A 16,316-nucleotide genomic window follows, 5' to 3' on the forward strand; every position below is an offset into this window, starting at 1 on the left:
CTTTACCCAACAGCAAATGTGAGAGTGATGCTAGTGGCCTCCTGACAGACTGCATGTTCTAGAAACTATGCAACAGAAGTCACCAAATACAACACAGCTGGGCCTCACAAGAACAGAAGGTTTTAAAATAAGATGGCACTGATGGAAGAATGGAATTATTTGATTTGTCTGTGCTTGTAATTATTGACAGTATGGAAATTGCAAATAGTGAAAATAGTGAAAAGCCAATATTGCAGCTTCTCAGACCACTCCCTAGAGACTGTTTTCAGACACAGTGAAAGTGATACATTCCTTGGCATCAGAAAAATATGGCATTGCACAAATGTGCCATGGCCTCTTTCTCAGAATCACAATAGTTTTTATTGCCATTGTTTGAGAACAGGTTCACAAACTAACGCAAAAATAAGTTGTTTTTGCTTTTTCATTCTGGTGAATTTTGATGATTCGGATTGTCAATGCTTGTGGTGTGTCTCGGTGAACTTGAGCACACTCTTGGCTAGATTAGAGTTAGCAAAGCATCGCATTTGATAAAAAGATAATGTTACCTGCTCAGATCTCAACACTTAAGCAGTATGGCAGAAAATCGTGATATCCCTGTCCACACACGCAGACTTCGCTCTTCTCAGTGGGCCGTGGAAGACGGAGGAGGAGTTTGTGGCTCAACAATGATCTGGTCAGGGCCCCTGCAGCAGAGCAAACAGGGAGGCACCACACCCGGCCTCAGTCTGGCCTCAGGGAGGAGACTGCAGAGTCTCCATCAGCGACAAGTCCAACTGACTGAAAGACCGCCTCACCCACCAGGTATTCAGGCGGGCCCTTGTGCTGGACTCTCCCCTTCCCTCCCTCTGCCGTCTACTTGCATGTACATTTGTGTTTCAAATTGCGCTGTACGGCCTGTCATGATAATTACTAAATGACAGATTTACAATGCATTCTAAGTAGATTGAATTTTATTGTATTTCATGTTTGTAGTGGGATATTTGATGTGCTTTTCAAACTAAGCTTTATTGTCATTTTTAAGCTTTAGAATACTTAGGGGCTAGATGCAAGTTAGTCATTTTATGCTCACTACTGCCACCTCAGGTTTTGTGCGTAACTGCAGCTTCTATATTAAGCTTGTGCATGACTTCAGACCCGAATTAACACCTTTCTGAGTGACAGTGCAGGATTTTAGAGGCAGTTGTAGTGAACAGGTCTGAGCTCATTCTACACATTAGGACATGGCTGGAACATGTAAGGGGAGGAAAATACTTAGTTTTAACATGTTTAAACTCCGTATAATCCCTTTAATTTCTCCGGCGTTTAAAGGTCTTCAATAATATATATCACAATATTTTCTTGGCTCAATATATCAAACTTCAAATTGTGTTATCGTGACAGACACTGTATAGAGCGTTAGCTGTTGTCTTTTTAGACCAAGGGAGTGAAACAAAATACTCTATCACCTCTGCATGTGCTTTATGCAGAACCTAGTGAGTCGACACAGTGGCTGAGTGGTTAGCCCTCTTGTCTCACAACAGCCAGAGCATTTATTGGAATTGGAGGTCAATACTAGATTTGGTCTCAGCTTTGCCGCTTTTGAGGTTATACATACAAAAAAAGTGTCCAGAGCTGATGCGGATAATAATTAAAACAGGTCTTTATACTTTCTGACATTACAGATGTTGTTGCCAAAACAAGACTATTGAAAACTAAACTTTCACAAAAACTGACTGTAGTGAGATCCAGAAAGCAGTCCCCATATTGCATCTTATATCCAAAAGTGAAAGATCTTTGGCCTAATCTGTACTACCAATAGGTCTATGGTGGCAGAAGGAACTGACTCGGAAAATATATCAGATTCTCCAGAAGACCGAGAAACAGCACCTGAGGGCACAGACTTACAGATAACAGGTGTGTGTGTGTAAGCGTGTGCAAGTGTGTGTGGAGGGGGGGCAAACATGACTGAACTCCTCTGGAATGTGACTTCGCTATTTACACCAACAACGCTTTCAAGAAGGAAGGAAGGAAGGACAGAGGGACGGAAGGAAAGAAGGAAGGAGAGAGAGAGAGATCCAAATGTCCCAGTGCTTTGAGGTTAGGTTTTGTGCAGAGGGAGAGGCCGTGGACACTTCAAACTCTGCTGGGGGGGATGTTCAGCCAACAGCACCTCCACTACAGTGTGAGACCACAGCAAACATCACAATCACTGACCCTGCCCCCACCTCCTGACCCCACCCCCACTCGGCACTTCCGCCCAACAATCACAAGTATGTGCTTTGTGACGTCTCCTTTGGGAAAGCTTGTTTGGCCAAGAAACATTTGGACTCAGTTGTGAACTTGATGTGAACTTTAGTGTAACCTTCAGCAAAACACATGCGGTCAAAACCTGATGAGGAGACATCTCGAAACCAGGAGCAGAGGAACTTCTGGAAGCAAAGTCCAGAGGGAATAACATGCACTCATGCTCGGGGCCTCGTCTACAGACCCTGCTCCTCCTGGTCATCGCATACACTGACTGTGATTGAATCTTTCAAACAAATGAGTGGATGAGATTTCCTGAGATGTGTGCAGTCAAAGTGTACAGTGTGATTAGAGTAGGAGGTACACAGCTGTGAAAGGTTTGGGAAATGCCACTGTTTCAGTGAAGGAGAACAGCTGATGTTAGCACCTCCAACAGTCAGCACCAGCTCAAACGCACTTTTCTTTCAGAAACAGCCCTAGTGGTCTAGTGCTGCAGCCTGCATACCCCGCTCCTAGTGCTGCAGCCTGCATACCCCGCTCCTAGTGCTGCAGCCTGCATACCACGCTCCTAGTGCTACAGCCTGAACTTTTCTTCAACTTCTACCTCCCCGTCAATCATATAATAACAAGTTAGAACTGCAGGCTCCAGTGTAACTTTGAAGAACGTAAGGCCTTACCCAGGTGCAGAGTGAGGTTGATGGAGTGCGGGTATTGCACCCCCGCTAACATGGTCTGGCTCTGCCACCAGGTGGCGTCCTGCTGGTTGTTGTAGTCCGTGAGGTAGACAGCGCTGTGGTGATGGCGCGGGTCCCGTGCGTCGCAGATGTGGCACGATTTGGTAACGCCAGTGGCGCCGGTCTGAACGCAGTACTCCTCCGGCGGAGAGCCGCACGTGTTTGTGGACACAACCGTCACGTTAAAGGCCGCGTTCACAAACTCAGGCATACACCGCTGTGCGCCCCCGTGCTCGTCCACACATTCGTCCATGGCCGCGCGCGCGCACGGTAACGCGCAGCAGCAAGCGAGTAGACACACGAAACTTCGGATCCAGGCCATGTTCCCTGAAAGTTAAAGGCTGAAGTAAGTCCTGGAACTTTGCTCGGACTTTGGACGAAGTTCGCAGAGAAACTCCGAGCCGAGGCGGCGGCTGTGCGCTCCGGGTGGGCCACAGTCTGAGGTGCGGAGCCTGGCTCTGGTCTCGGTGGAGTCTTCGGGATAGCTCAGTGCAGAGTGTGGAGAGTAAGGGCCAATCTCAGACTACACCCAGTTTGTTACTGCGCATGAGCGCTCAGGTCCGCAGATCCACTTCCGCCGCTCCCCCTGCCCCATCCAGGGGTCCAAACAGGGGGTTTGTGTTAGATTATTGAGAAAAGTTTAATTGGAGCTTCGTTCACACCAGAGACTGGCGAAACAAAAGTAGCCTATAGCTTGACACACAAAGGAGTAAACTTTTGTTTTTGTTACAATGGTACACACATGTGTGAAGGCTGATTCCAAACTCTTTTGTTGAATGGTTAAAAGCATAACAAGTAGTGATAATAGTGATTCACCCTTTTGTGAGTCTAATAGTACAAAGTGAACATGCAAAATAGCTGTTTTGATTGATTGTTTTTCATAAAGCTAAGAAGAGAGCGGACAGCTCCCTGTGCTGAAATGAAAGCTGTTGTTTCAGGTTCAGTGTGAGACATGGAGGCGTCAGACACAGCAACACAACAGGCTCAACTCAATTACAATTAAATGGATTTGATTTTCACCCAACACTTAAAGCTCTTGTCACTTACAGATAACCCTCGGTGGAAAAAAACAACAATGTTTTACCCAAGTAAGAGTAGATGTAGAAAGTAGTAAAGTACTAAACTAAAAACTAAAAAATACCGTACAACAATTACAAGCACATGGAGGTCTGGTTAAAATCCACCTCCAAAATGGATATTATGACACAGAATTAAGCGGAGAACTGCTTGGAATATTATGAATTCACTGTTACCATGGAGATCCGCCAATAACTTACTTCAATCACAGAAATCGGAATTTAGGATATATTGCAAACCTGATCATGGGGAAAAGTATTTGGAAATGGTAAAATGAGATTAAACGCACTGATCATAGAAACTACTTAATGTTTCAAATAAGAAATCTGCCAAAACACTGGATTTATTACAAAGATTAAAAATCTCATTTCAATGGACCCTCATATGTGGATATATGTATGGATAGTGATATTTATGTGTATGGATGCCTACATTTCCCTCTTCAGCTTGTGGCTAAAGTTGAGCTTTTAACTCAGTGGTCCAACAAAGCTCATTCACAAACTCAAATGCCGTGGACTTGATGATGCCATTTATAGATGGATTTTTTATTTTTTCACTTGTCCACCACAAGGGGTCAAAATCAATGGTTTGATTTCTGATGAGCTAAATGTCAGCACTGGTTCTCCACAGGGTGTATTTTGAGCTTAATGTTAAGCCGCATTATGTAATAAAAGTGCAACATGTAGTAAAATTGTCCCTCTATTATGTAATAAAGCCGCATTTTGTAATAAACCTCCACAAAGCATTATGCAATAAATTTTGCCACATTATGCAATAAGTTTTTACATTTTTAGACCGTTGTTACAAAATGTGTTATACACATTTCTATTTTCAGGCAAATGTAATAACATGGTCCATCTGTCCTCTTGTTAACTGATGATGTCATCGCTCCACTTCCGGGTCCAATGGAACTTTGGCCCTATTGACTATAATGGGATTTAGCTGATTGTAACCTGCTGTAGAACCGACTACAACATAACATCTGATCACAAAGAAATATTCATTTTACTCTGGATGTTCTTTAGCAGTCATTTTATTACATTCATTATCAAACTATTTTTCCCATACAAAATTATGGCTTATTTTAAATATAAAAATGTATTCAATTCGACTGGAGAAATAGTTACATTTATTATTATTAGGTGAAAAACGTTTTTGGGCTTCATTATGAAAAGGTTGCTGTTTTGCTCTGAATTTGTACAGTTTGGCAACGGAAGTTTCTTGGTTATTGTGTCTGATGTCACACTTAACTCAACAGGAGCGTACATTTGGAGTTTTGGGTTGAAAGTACAGTCAGGACTGAGTAATGTTTCCAGCAGCAGCAGCAGCTGCTTTGGGCAGTAGGTGAGGTTCTGACTGGGCCACGTGGTGGGATGGAGGAATAAGAAGGAGCATGACCTTTGTGGGTCTGAGGGAAACTTCAAGGTCTCCAACACACACAGACGCCGCCTCCTTCAGTCTGAGCAGGTAAAGTTAGAGTTTAGGGCCCCCACAGTCAAATAACTGTCAATCAACTTGTGCGACGACAGGCGAGTCTGAAAATGACTCTCACCTTTAGCACACATGACATCAGTGTGCCTACCTCTCCTGCACATCCACAAGTTGATTCCTGCAACCTGGAGTAGTTACTTTTAGTAACTGCCCATTCATTCTCTGAACATGTATGATTTAAAAACATATTTCCTTGGAGTGTGTGAGGGCCACTTAGAGAAATTTCTTAAGTCTCATAGACTAGCACCGGCTCTGGAGATCCTGAAGTTTGCTTGGCATAGGCAACATAGGCGTATGTGGATCAGCCGCAGAACAATGACACACTGGGCTCTTTTGTTTACATGTTACATGTTGGTCAGGCCCAGATGAAACTGCAAACTGATCATATTTGTGTGTGCATTTAAGCTGGGCTAACTGACTTTTTGTCATTGAAGAGTAAATGTATTTATACCACCACAGAGTATGTTGTAAACACAGCATAATAACAGCTGCATTGTCTTCTGTTGAATGAGTGATGGAAGATAGAAGTAGAATCTAAATGAGTGCCATTTATTTATATTTTGGTGATGGTCACCCCCGCTTCACTTTGCCACTGCTCAAAGCTGTACACGGTGTGAAACATGCATAGAATTACTTTGCTTGAACAATTCAGATGTGCAGGAAGGATTGGGAGAGCTAGAAACGAGTAATGGCAACAACCTCGAATGTAAGAACCATTTTATTTTTGTTGCCCAGTGACAATGCCGCATGGTAAGGGGTACTTTTTTATTAATTGTTAAGTTTATTGTATGTCGTAGAAATATATTATTTGGCAAGAATTTATCTTGAGAAAAGGCTTTAAATGTTCATAATCTGTATAATAAATCCTTAACCTAAGAGAAATGGCCTTTAAAATGTTTATTTCTATTTATTATCTATTTAGCGCACAACATTGCCAATAGGCAACAGCATAAATTGTGGAATGAAGGGTCCAAAAACAAAATAAAGGAAAAATATATGACCTTTTGTGCAGCTGTTTTGCTCTAAATTGTATTGTTTGGAGCAACAATACAACTGTTACATAATGGACCATGTTATTACATTTTCCTGAAAATACAAATGTGTAAAGTACATTATGTAATAACTGTCTCAAAATGTTATAACTTGTAGCATAATGTGGCAAAATGTATTACATAATCTGTCAGTTTATTACAAAATGCGTCTTTATTACAAAATAGAGGAACAGTTGTTGGACTTTTATTCCATAATGAGGCTGAACACCCCTGTTGTTCACATTGTATACTCTCATGATAAAAATGTGATGATCAAATATGCTGATGATACAACCATCACTGGGCTGCTCAGTTCTAACACTGAATCTCATTTTCATGAGGAGGTGGAGAATGGTGTTCAATAGAGTAAAGAAAACACTTACTATTCACAATTTTGCAGATTGTTGAGAAATGTACATTTTTGGGTGTGACTCTTTCTCATTCCTTCAATTTTAGCTTTAATAATGTTAAGAAAGCAAGACAGAAAGCTGTGCTGAGTCTAAACAAGGCACTTTAGTTTGAGTATGGACTTTTCATTGTACAGAATCTGACCCTTCATTTCTTTTTTACGTGGCACGTGTTTGTTTCTGTGTCATGTAATGTGTTGACAGTGCACTTTGAGCTCCTTGCACATTTTTTTCCATTGTGTTTTTAAACTGCAAATGGCTATAATAATAATTAGTATATTTTGGGCAATTATGGGCTAAGCTGCCCGCTGAGCATTTACACATGATGTAATGTTTCATAAGATGCACAGCGATGTAATGACTCACTCCTTCTTCTGCAACTACAATGTACTCTGCTTAATGTAGAACCTGAACAGAATCTGTAACTCTGTAAACCTCATTCACAGCCTCAAACGTTGTTCCTCCTAAACACAACAGGACGACAGCGACTGAGTGTCACTTTTCCAAACACGGGGTCAATTTTTCACAGTTATGCTGACGATACACAGTTATACATCTCCATGTCTCCTGATGACTCCACTACTGTAATGCCCTGCTTTCTGCTCTTCCCAAAAAGAGGATCTCAGGTTTACAACTTTTACAAAATTCAGCAGCTCATGTCCTGACAAAGACCAGGAGGCGGGACCACATTACACCGGTTTTAGAATCGCTGCATTGGCTCCCCGTGTGTATCAGGATCGATTTTAAAGTTATTTTAATGTTTTTTAAATGTCTTAATGGTCTTGGTCCTTCATATCTTTCAGAACTGCTTTTGCCTTATGAACCTTCACGGCCCCTTCGCTCCTCCGGCAGGGGTCTCCTAGTTATTCCTAAAGTCAACAAAAAGACTCATGGTGAGGCGTCTTTCCAATATTACAGCCCTCGCCTCTGGAACCACCTGAGGAGGAGCTCAGGGCTGCAGAGAACGAGAATGTTTTAAGAGCAGCTCAAGACCCACCTTTTTAGCTTAGCTTTAAACTGACTAATCTATTTATTTAATCCTAATATATAAAATATATATATGGGAGGTTGTGCCAGGCGTATTGTTTTAAATTATGTAATCTGTAAAGCACTTTGGGATACCTTTTGGTATGAAAAGCGCTTTGTAAATAAAGTTTGATTGATTGATTGATTGATTGATTGATTGATTGATTGATTGATTGATTGATTGATTGATTGATTGATTGATAGATAGTTTCTGTGTTCTTTCAGCCAATAAAGTTATTTTCTTGCATTTTAAGTATATATACAATGTTTTTCATTTTTATTCAAATATGTTTAAATGTATATAACATTGTCTAATGTGTCTCCCATTGGTTGAGAATAGTCTTTTTAATTAGAAAGTAGGCTACACCTATACCCAGCAGATGGCGTGGTTTCAAAGCTAATGCGATAGACGGAGGACACGGGCCTGACTCATCAAACAAGAGCCATTCTCATCCTCCTCCTTATTGCCTGTCTCATTATGAGAATTTGAATGATTAATAACATAAAGACCGCACAATTCAGTGAGGGTGCCATTTCACTGGTGACAGAAGAGGCCGGTCAGTTCTCTGGTGGCGGGAATATCAAAGACAGTAAGCAAATAAGTCGACCAAATTCACATAGCCTGCATTTTATTTTATACAGGTATATAAGACACAGGTTAATATTTAAATACATATGTATACATAAAGTATACATAAAGTATACATATGGTGGTACCTCAAGGGGTCGCTGCTGCCTCACAGACAAAGTATTTAATAGGAAGGGCGTGTTATCCCGTGAGGTACCAGTTTCTGTGGGAGCCCTGAGTGTTTGCTGGTCCCACGCCGTGCGTGGTTGTGGGTTTTGTTTGGTAAGTTGTTTTAGAATGTTTACATTGTTTGTTTAAATTGAGTGTTTTTATTCATTAGTAAGTTTTAATTGGTTGCTTCTAACCCGTCGTGTGGTGGTGTCGAGCCAGACTGTGTGTGGTGGCTACGACACACAGGTAAAAACATTTTTAAGAGTTTTAATATTAAAGCGTTATCATTAAGTCTGTGTCGAGTGGGTTTTTGATCTTTGTATTTTGTTTTTCAGTGACCATTGTTTCCTGCTGTCCTTGTTTGTTTTGTTTGGAGTTTAGTTTGGAGTTTTGAGTTAGTCCGTTCGCTCGGTGGCCTATGTTTTAGCCTGGGAGTTGTCAGGACGGACTAACTCGTTTTAGCTGAAAGAATCTTGTTTTAACCTTGTTTCAGCCTTGTTTTTTTACATGGGAGCTGAAGGGAACACTAAGATAAAAGGTCTTTCAGTTTTGCTCTGGTTTAGATCAGAGATCAGATCATCAGCGGCTCTGTTTATATGGCACTAGCGCGTCACGTTGTTTGTAGATAGGTGCGTGTTTTGGAGCAGTGACTGGTGTAGCTGCTCGGCCACTGCTGTCTGTGGTGCGCTCTGCCTCTGGACACACAGTTTTGGATACGATCAGAGGAACTGCGGGTGGACTGGAGCCTGTTGACAAGGGACGTCAACGTTGTCTCTCGACTTCACCGGGAAACATGTGGGAAAGAACTTTCACGGATCTGACCACATCTGGCACACGGGTGAGGTCCCTTAAAACGAGTAGGTGTGGTGTTGTGGCACTTGAACAAGTGTGTGGTTTGTTGATTGAAAACTGTTGTTTTGGCGTCAGACGTGTGCGCACTGGTGTACCTACAGTAGCGCCTCGAGCCGACTACACTGTTCGTGTAATAAGCGCATGTATGTATCTTGTTATTGGCGTTAAACCTGTGACGCGCACTGACACAGCCCCGGGATTATTGCTAAAGCTATTTGAGCATCTATGCGCCTTGACTTCTGAAAGAGAGGAAACTTTGACTGTTGCAAATCGAATAAATCATAATTGATGATATAATCCTGCGCCGAGTCTGTGCTTTCAAAATGTATCTTTGGATTGAAGCATCAGATTGAACAAGCCATATAGAGTGATTTGGTCAGGACCAGATGTTTACAAGTACAGAGGCCTATCGTTCTTGTTTTTAATTTGAATATTGATTGAACGAATGATACACGGATTCCTGTACTCCTGTAATTCCTACTGTAAGTGTTTCCTTGTTGTGGTAAAAGCATATTCCCACGGTTAAAACACACATAATAATGTAGGAAATTCCAAGATCCTGCTGCTGCTGCTGGTCTGACCATCTTAAAGCTAAAGTTAACAGGCAAGCTCATGGCACAGCTGATTTTTACTTTCACTTCTGTATGGCTTGAGCCCAGAGGCCAGTCAGCGATGGGCAGGCTATATTAAAGTCTATTTTGTAAATTAGCTTTGGAAAACATTTGCATATGATTTTTCCTGCCACCGTTCAATGTAAAATATAAATATATATATATAAACTAACTCATTTCATAAGTATTTTGTTTGTAAATGAGCGCTCTGTCACACCTAATGGCCATATACATACAAAGGTGTTTAGATGCAGGACGAAAGCACAGTGATATCAGGCTGCTGTTGTTTCCACATGCATATAAATGTCCTTGGCCACTCCCATAACGACCCAGACTTTACCCTTGGCACTTCAAACACAAACTTGCAGAGGCTCCCCCTCCCTAAATGAACCGGTCTCAAGTGAACCGAACTGGTCCGGTCCTGTCGAAATCCCCCTCAGTTTCAACAGTTGTAACTCTAAGGTGTCCTCTATATTCGACCCCTCCTTTGATGCCGCTGGGCCGATCGCAGTGCTACGCCCGGGGAGCCAGGTTAAAGGTCAGAATCACCTGGCTGGAGGATTCACCTAATGTACATGTTTCCACCTACAACTCTACTACTCAAAGTGCTTTACAGCAAGGGACCACTCAATCTTTTTTCTATATGATGCACAAAATTTGTATTTCTGCTAATTATTAATAAGATATAAATGATACAAGCACGTACTCATTGGCTGTGTGTGGCTGTGTGGCGGCAGGAAGTATTTAGAGACAGAGGAGGATAGACAACTGATCTTCTTTGGAGTGAGTGAAATAAACAACGTGAAAATGGGTGGAGAGACAGAGGACGAGGATGTCAGCCAAGAGCAGTAAGGAGCAGAAAAGGCACACACCACTGTCTAAGTCAGGGGTGTCAAACATGCGGCCCGCGGGCCTGATCCGGCCCGCGAGATGATTTAATCCGGCCCCTGCCCTGTAGAGCATAAATTCCAGAGTATGTCAAAAAAAAAAAGTAAGTCTCTAGCCCATTCCTGTGCGGAGTTATGAATGTTTAAAGAATAACCAGAACGCTCATTCTAGCCACTAGGGGGCATTAATCCATCCATCCATCCATTTTCTTCCGCTTTATCCGGGGCCGGGTCGCGGGGGCAGCAGTCTCAGCAGAGATGCCCAAACTTCCCGATCCACACACACTTCCTCCAGCTGTTCTGGGGGGACCCCGAGGCGACACCAGGCCAGCTCGGAGACATAGTCCCACCACCGTGTCCTGGGTCTTCCACGAGGCCTTGTCCCACTAGGACATGCCTGGAACACCTCCCGCGGGAGGCGACCAGGAGGCATCCGAAACAGATGCCCGAGCCACCTCAGCTGGCTCCTTTCGACGTGGAGGAGCAGCGACTCTACTCCGAGCTCCTCCCGGGTAGCTGAGCTCCTCACCCGATCTCGGAGGGTGCGCCCAGCCACCCTGCGAAGGAAACTCATTTCGGCCGCTTGTATTCGCGATCTTGTCCTTTCGGTCATTACCCAAATCTCATGACCATAGGTGAGGGTGGGAACGTAGATCGATCGGTCAATCGAGAGCTTTGCCCCGACTCAGCTCCCTCTTCACCACGACAGACCGATACAGCGACCGCATCACTGCTGACGCTGCACCGATCCGTCTGTCGATCTCACGCTCCATCCGTCCCTCACTCGTGAACAAGACCCCGAGATACTTGAACTCCTCCACTTGAGGTAAGGACTCCCCACCGACCTGGAGAGGGGAAACCACCTTTTTCCGGTGGAGGACCATGGCCTCGGATTTGGAGGTGCTGATCCTCATCCCGGCCGCTACACACTCGGCTGCAAACCGCCCCTGTGCGTGCTGAAGGTCCTGGTTTGTTGAAGCCAACAGAACAACATCATCTGCAAACAGCAGAGATGAGACTCTGAGGCTCCCAAACCGGACACCCTCCGGCCCCTGGCTGCGCCGAGAAATTCTGTCCATAAAAGTAATGAACAGAACCGGTGACAAAGGGCAGCCCTGGCGGAGACCAACACGCACCGGGAACAGGTCTGACTTACTGCCGGCAATACGAACCAAGCTCCTGCTGCGGTCATACAGGGAACGGACAGCCCTTAGCAGAGGGCCCCGGACCCCATACTCCCGGAGCACCCCCCACAGGGCACCACGAGGGACGCGGTCGAACGCTTTCTCCAAGTCCACAAAACACATGTGGACTGGTTGGGCGAACTCCCACGAACCCTCGAGCACCCGACGGAGGGTATAGAGCTGGTCCAGTGTGCCACGACCAGGACGAAAACCGCATTGTTCCTCCTGAATCCGAGGTTCAACTATCGGCCGGATCCTCCTCTCCAGCACCCTGGAGTAGACCTTACCGGGGAGGCTAAGGAGGGTGATTCCTCTGTAATTGGAACACACCCTCCGATCCCCCTTCTTAAAGAGAGGGACCACCACCCCGGTCTGCCAATCCAGGGGCGCTGTCCCCGACCACCACGCGATGTTGCAGAGACGTGTCAGCCAAGACAGTCCTACAACATCCAGAGACTTAAGGTACTCAGGGCGAATCTCATCCACCCCCGGAGCCCCGCCACCGAGGAGCTTTCTCACCACCTCGGTGACTTCAGCCCCGGTGATGGGCGAGCCCACCTCCAAGTCCCCAGCCTCTGCTTCCTCATCGGAAGACGTGACGGCGGGGTTGAGGAGGTCCTCGAAGTACTCCTTCCACCGTCCGACGACATCCCCAGTCGAGGTCAGCAGCCCCCCACCCGCACTGTACACAGTGTTGGTGAAGCACTGCTTCCCCCTCCTGAGGCGCCGGATGGTTTGCCAGAATTTCTTCGAGGCCGACCGATAGTCTTCCTCCATGGCCTCCCCGAACTCCTCCCAGACACGAGTTTTTGCCTCTGCGACCGCACGAGCGGGGGCATTAAATAAATAAAAAAAGGATAGAGTTCCACACGTGTTCAGCAGAGGGCACTGACATAAAAAGAACTCAGGATATGAACAACACATTATATATTATATAGCCATGTGGTAAATGGACAGTCTGCCCCAGGGTGGCTGTGGCTTCAATAACAGTTTACCACCACCAAGTGAAAGAATAATGACCACTGCACTTTCAGGAACTTGTGACACAGGCTTGTAAAGTGCAATACAAGTGTAAGCCGTTGTCATTAATGAAGCTACAGTCAAGTTGGGGCTTTGATCAAATCACAGCTTATTATTCATTTATTGGAAACATTTTCTTTATTATATGTGGCCCCCGACCCGCCGTGGGAGCTGAATTTCGGCCCGCGACCCAAAATGAGTTTGACACCCCTGGTCTAAGTGATCAGGTAAGCTGTTCCTCTCCGGAGATGTCTGAACAATGTAAGGTGCTGCGTCAAACAAACTAAAAATGAAATTATTCTTTTATTCCGAGGTGCTCAAGGTGCATTGAGCTGCCTTGTGTACAAAATAACCGGTTTAAATTAAAGGGACTATACAGAGTTGAAAAATGTTAAAATTAAGTATTTTCCTCCCCCTACATGTTCCAGCCATGTCCTGGTGTGTAGAATGAGCTCAGACCTGTTCACCACAACTGCCTCTAAAATCCTGCACTGTCACTCAGAAAGGTGTTACTTCGGGTCCAAAGTGCACGAGCTTAATATAGAGACTGCAGTTACACATATGACCTGAAGTGGTGGTAGTGAGCATAAAATGGCAAACTTGCATCTAGCCCCTTTAAGTTGCCTTGCCTTTTCATCAAAATGACTAAAATCACATAAAAAAAACTTACAATTAAAAATTGTAACAAACTAAGAAACAAGCTTATACAGTTGAGAATCATCCGTCACAGCTGAAAATGTTGATGATCGCTTGTAGAACACTCAAGAACATAGTCACTCATACAGTACTAACTCATTTTTGTGATCCAAGATTCTTATTAAGAAAAAGAAGTAATAACAATTTTCCCTTCAACTGGTTTCTTCGTTGGCTTATGAGCTGCCCTGTTTTAGAAAAGATCCTGAGGGAACTGAGGATGCTACGATGCCCAAATATTTGGATGCAAGACGATGGCGCAACTCAAGGAGTGCATCAGTGGCTGCTGACACGGCCTGCGAGTCAATCGGCCTATATTCCTGCTGATGTGGCACAACTTGGTGTAGGTAAGATTTGCAGCAGCAGGAGTTGGAGCTGCAGGAGTCGGAGCAGCAGGAGTTGGAGCAGCAGGAGTCGGAGCAGCAGGAGTCGGAGCAGCAGGAGTCGGAGCAGCAGGAGTCGGAGCTGCAGGAGTCGGAGCTGCAGGAGTCGGAGCAGCAGGAGTCGGAGCTGCAGGAGTCGGAGCTGCAGGAGTCGGAGCTGCAGGAGTCGGAGCTGCAGGAGTCGGAGCTGCAGGAGTCGGAGCAGCAGGAGTCGGAGCTGCAGGAGTCGGAGCTGCAGGAGTCGGAGCAGCAGGAGTCGGAGCAGCAGGAGTCGGAGCAGCAGGAGTCGGAGCTGCAGGAGTCGGAGCTGCAGGAGTCGGAGCTGCAGGAGTCGGAGCTGCAGGAGTCGGAGCTGCAGGAGTCGGAGCTGCAGGAGTCTTTAGTCTTTAGTCTTTTAGTCCGTTTTTACATACTGATGATGACTGATGACTACATGTTCTTACCTGAGCTTAGACGAGTTGATGTATACCTGTCTGGTCTTTGTGCGACAACCAAAGATGTTTTTAGCATTTGGCCTCTCCCAACATAATCCTATAGCTCCAGACGAGGGTGAAGTTGGAAGCGACCACACTCTTCCATGGGCACAAAGACCAGACAGGTACGTATCAACTTGTCTAAGCTCTAAATTGAGATATGTTCTTACCTGAGCTTATGCGAGTTGATGTATAGCTGTCTGGTCTTTGTGTGTGCGCTCAGTCACACAAATGTTGCTAGCATTTAGCCACTCCCAGCATAGGTATAGCTCCAATCTGGGGTGAAGATAGAAGCTACCAAACTGTTCCACGGTTTCCCTATTTAAATAGAGTTATGTGAGCCTTTACACGATCCAAGTCTAGTTACACAAAATCAAACATGACGATTTTCTAAGTGGATAAAAAGGGGAACTATATTGTGAGGCGTAAAAACACCTGGAGTACTTCGACATCCGCGCTGTAATGTCATCAAAGTACTCCAGGCGTATCCAGCGATATCTTCACTTTACTGTGCGGACACCGAAGTACTCCTGGTATTATTATGCCGTACAGAATAGTTCACCTTTAACATTGTTTCATTTTGTGTGACTATACTTGAACCTTGGAAAACTTCATGTAACCATATTTAAATAGGGAAAACATGGAGGAGCTTGGAGCGTGAAGAACAGACAGGTACAAATGAACTCGTCTAAGCTCAGGTAAGAACATATCTCAGTGTGTAAAAACGGTGGCCTGTTCCTTTTATCTAATTAACTTAATATTCACATCTCGGGTTATTCGTGGACCATGTTTTCACTCCTTTAGTGAAAGCTCTGGAATAATCTAAGCTCAATGTAGCGGCCAGAATGCCTGCCTGACCTCTAGGTGTCGCTGTGGCTGATTCCTCCTCATGCTTCTTGCCCTGGCCTGGTCATTAGTGGTGCCAGGTGTCGCAAAGTGAGGAGGAACAGTCTTTTGACAGTTTTTGTTTGTTTGTTTGGATACTTTATTGTCCCCATAGGGAAATTTGTCCTCTGCATTTAACCCATCCTTCGATGCCGCTGGGGCAACCCGTAATGACAATGGTCGACGGCAGTGCCGCGCCCGGGGACCCATCTCCATGATGTGGAGCCAGGCTGATGGTCAGAGTCACCTGGCTGGAGGATTCACCTATTGCACATGTTTTTAGTGGTAGGGGAAACCGGAGCACCCGGAGGAAACCTACGCAGACACGGGTGACGTGCTGAGCTCATGTAAATAAAGGAACATATTGCAAGATTACTGTACTCCCTTTTTGATTGGAACACACGTCTGAAACCCTTCAAAACTTTGCGTCCTAGTGGTTTTGTGTGGCACAAGGCCACACGGCCTCTACACTCAATATTTCAGAGGGGAACTCGTTCCATTTCGTTATGGCTATGTAAGAGAATGCGGACGCTGAATGCTGATTTGCATCTGGGAATACTACACTGCCCCCTGGAGGTTGCTCTAGTTACCCTTGTTGCT

At 44.8% G+C, this 16,316-nt stretch overlaps 2 protein-coding genes across 2 annotated transcripts in view; one reads left to right on the plus strand and one right to left on the minus strand.

Moving 5' to 3' along the window:
• lamc1 (laminin, gamma 1) overlaps positions 1-3,475 on the minus strand; it is a 60,126-nt gene extending 56,651 nt beyond the window's left edge. Inside the window, exon 1 of the mRNA XM_079570072.1 lies at positions 2,901-3,475. Coding sequence (XP_079426198.1) covers positions 2,901-3,279 — 379 coding nt within the window. The 5' untranslated portion in view covers positions 3,280-3,475. The remainder of the gene's footprint in view (positions 1-2,900) is intronic.
• znf622 (zinc finger protein 622) overlaps positions 1-16,316 on the plus strand; it is a 368,360-nt gene that overhangs the window by 279,721 nt on the left and 72,323 nt on the right. The window lies entirely within an intron of this gene.

This window comes from Gobius niger, assembly GCF_951799975.1.
Source record: "Gobius niger genome assembly, chromosome: 13".
Taxonomy (NCBI): domain Eukaryota; kingdom Metazoa; phylum Chordata; class Actinopteri; order Gobiiformes; family Gobiidae; genus Gobius; species Gobius niger.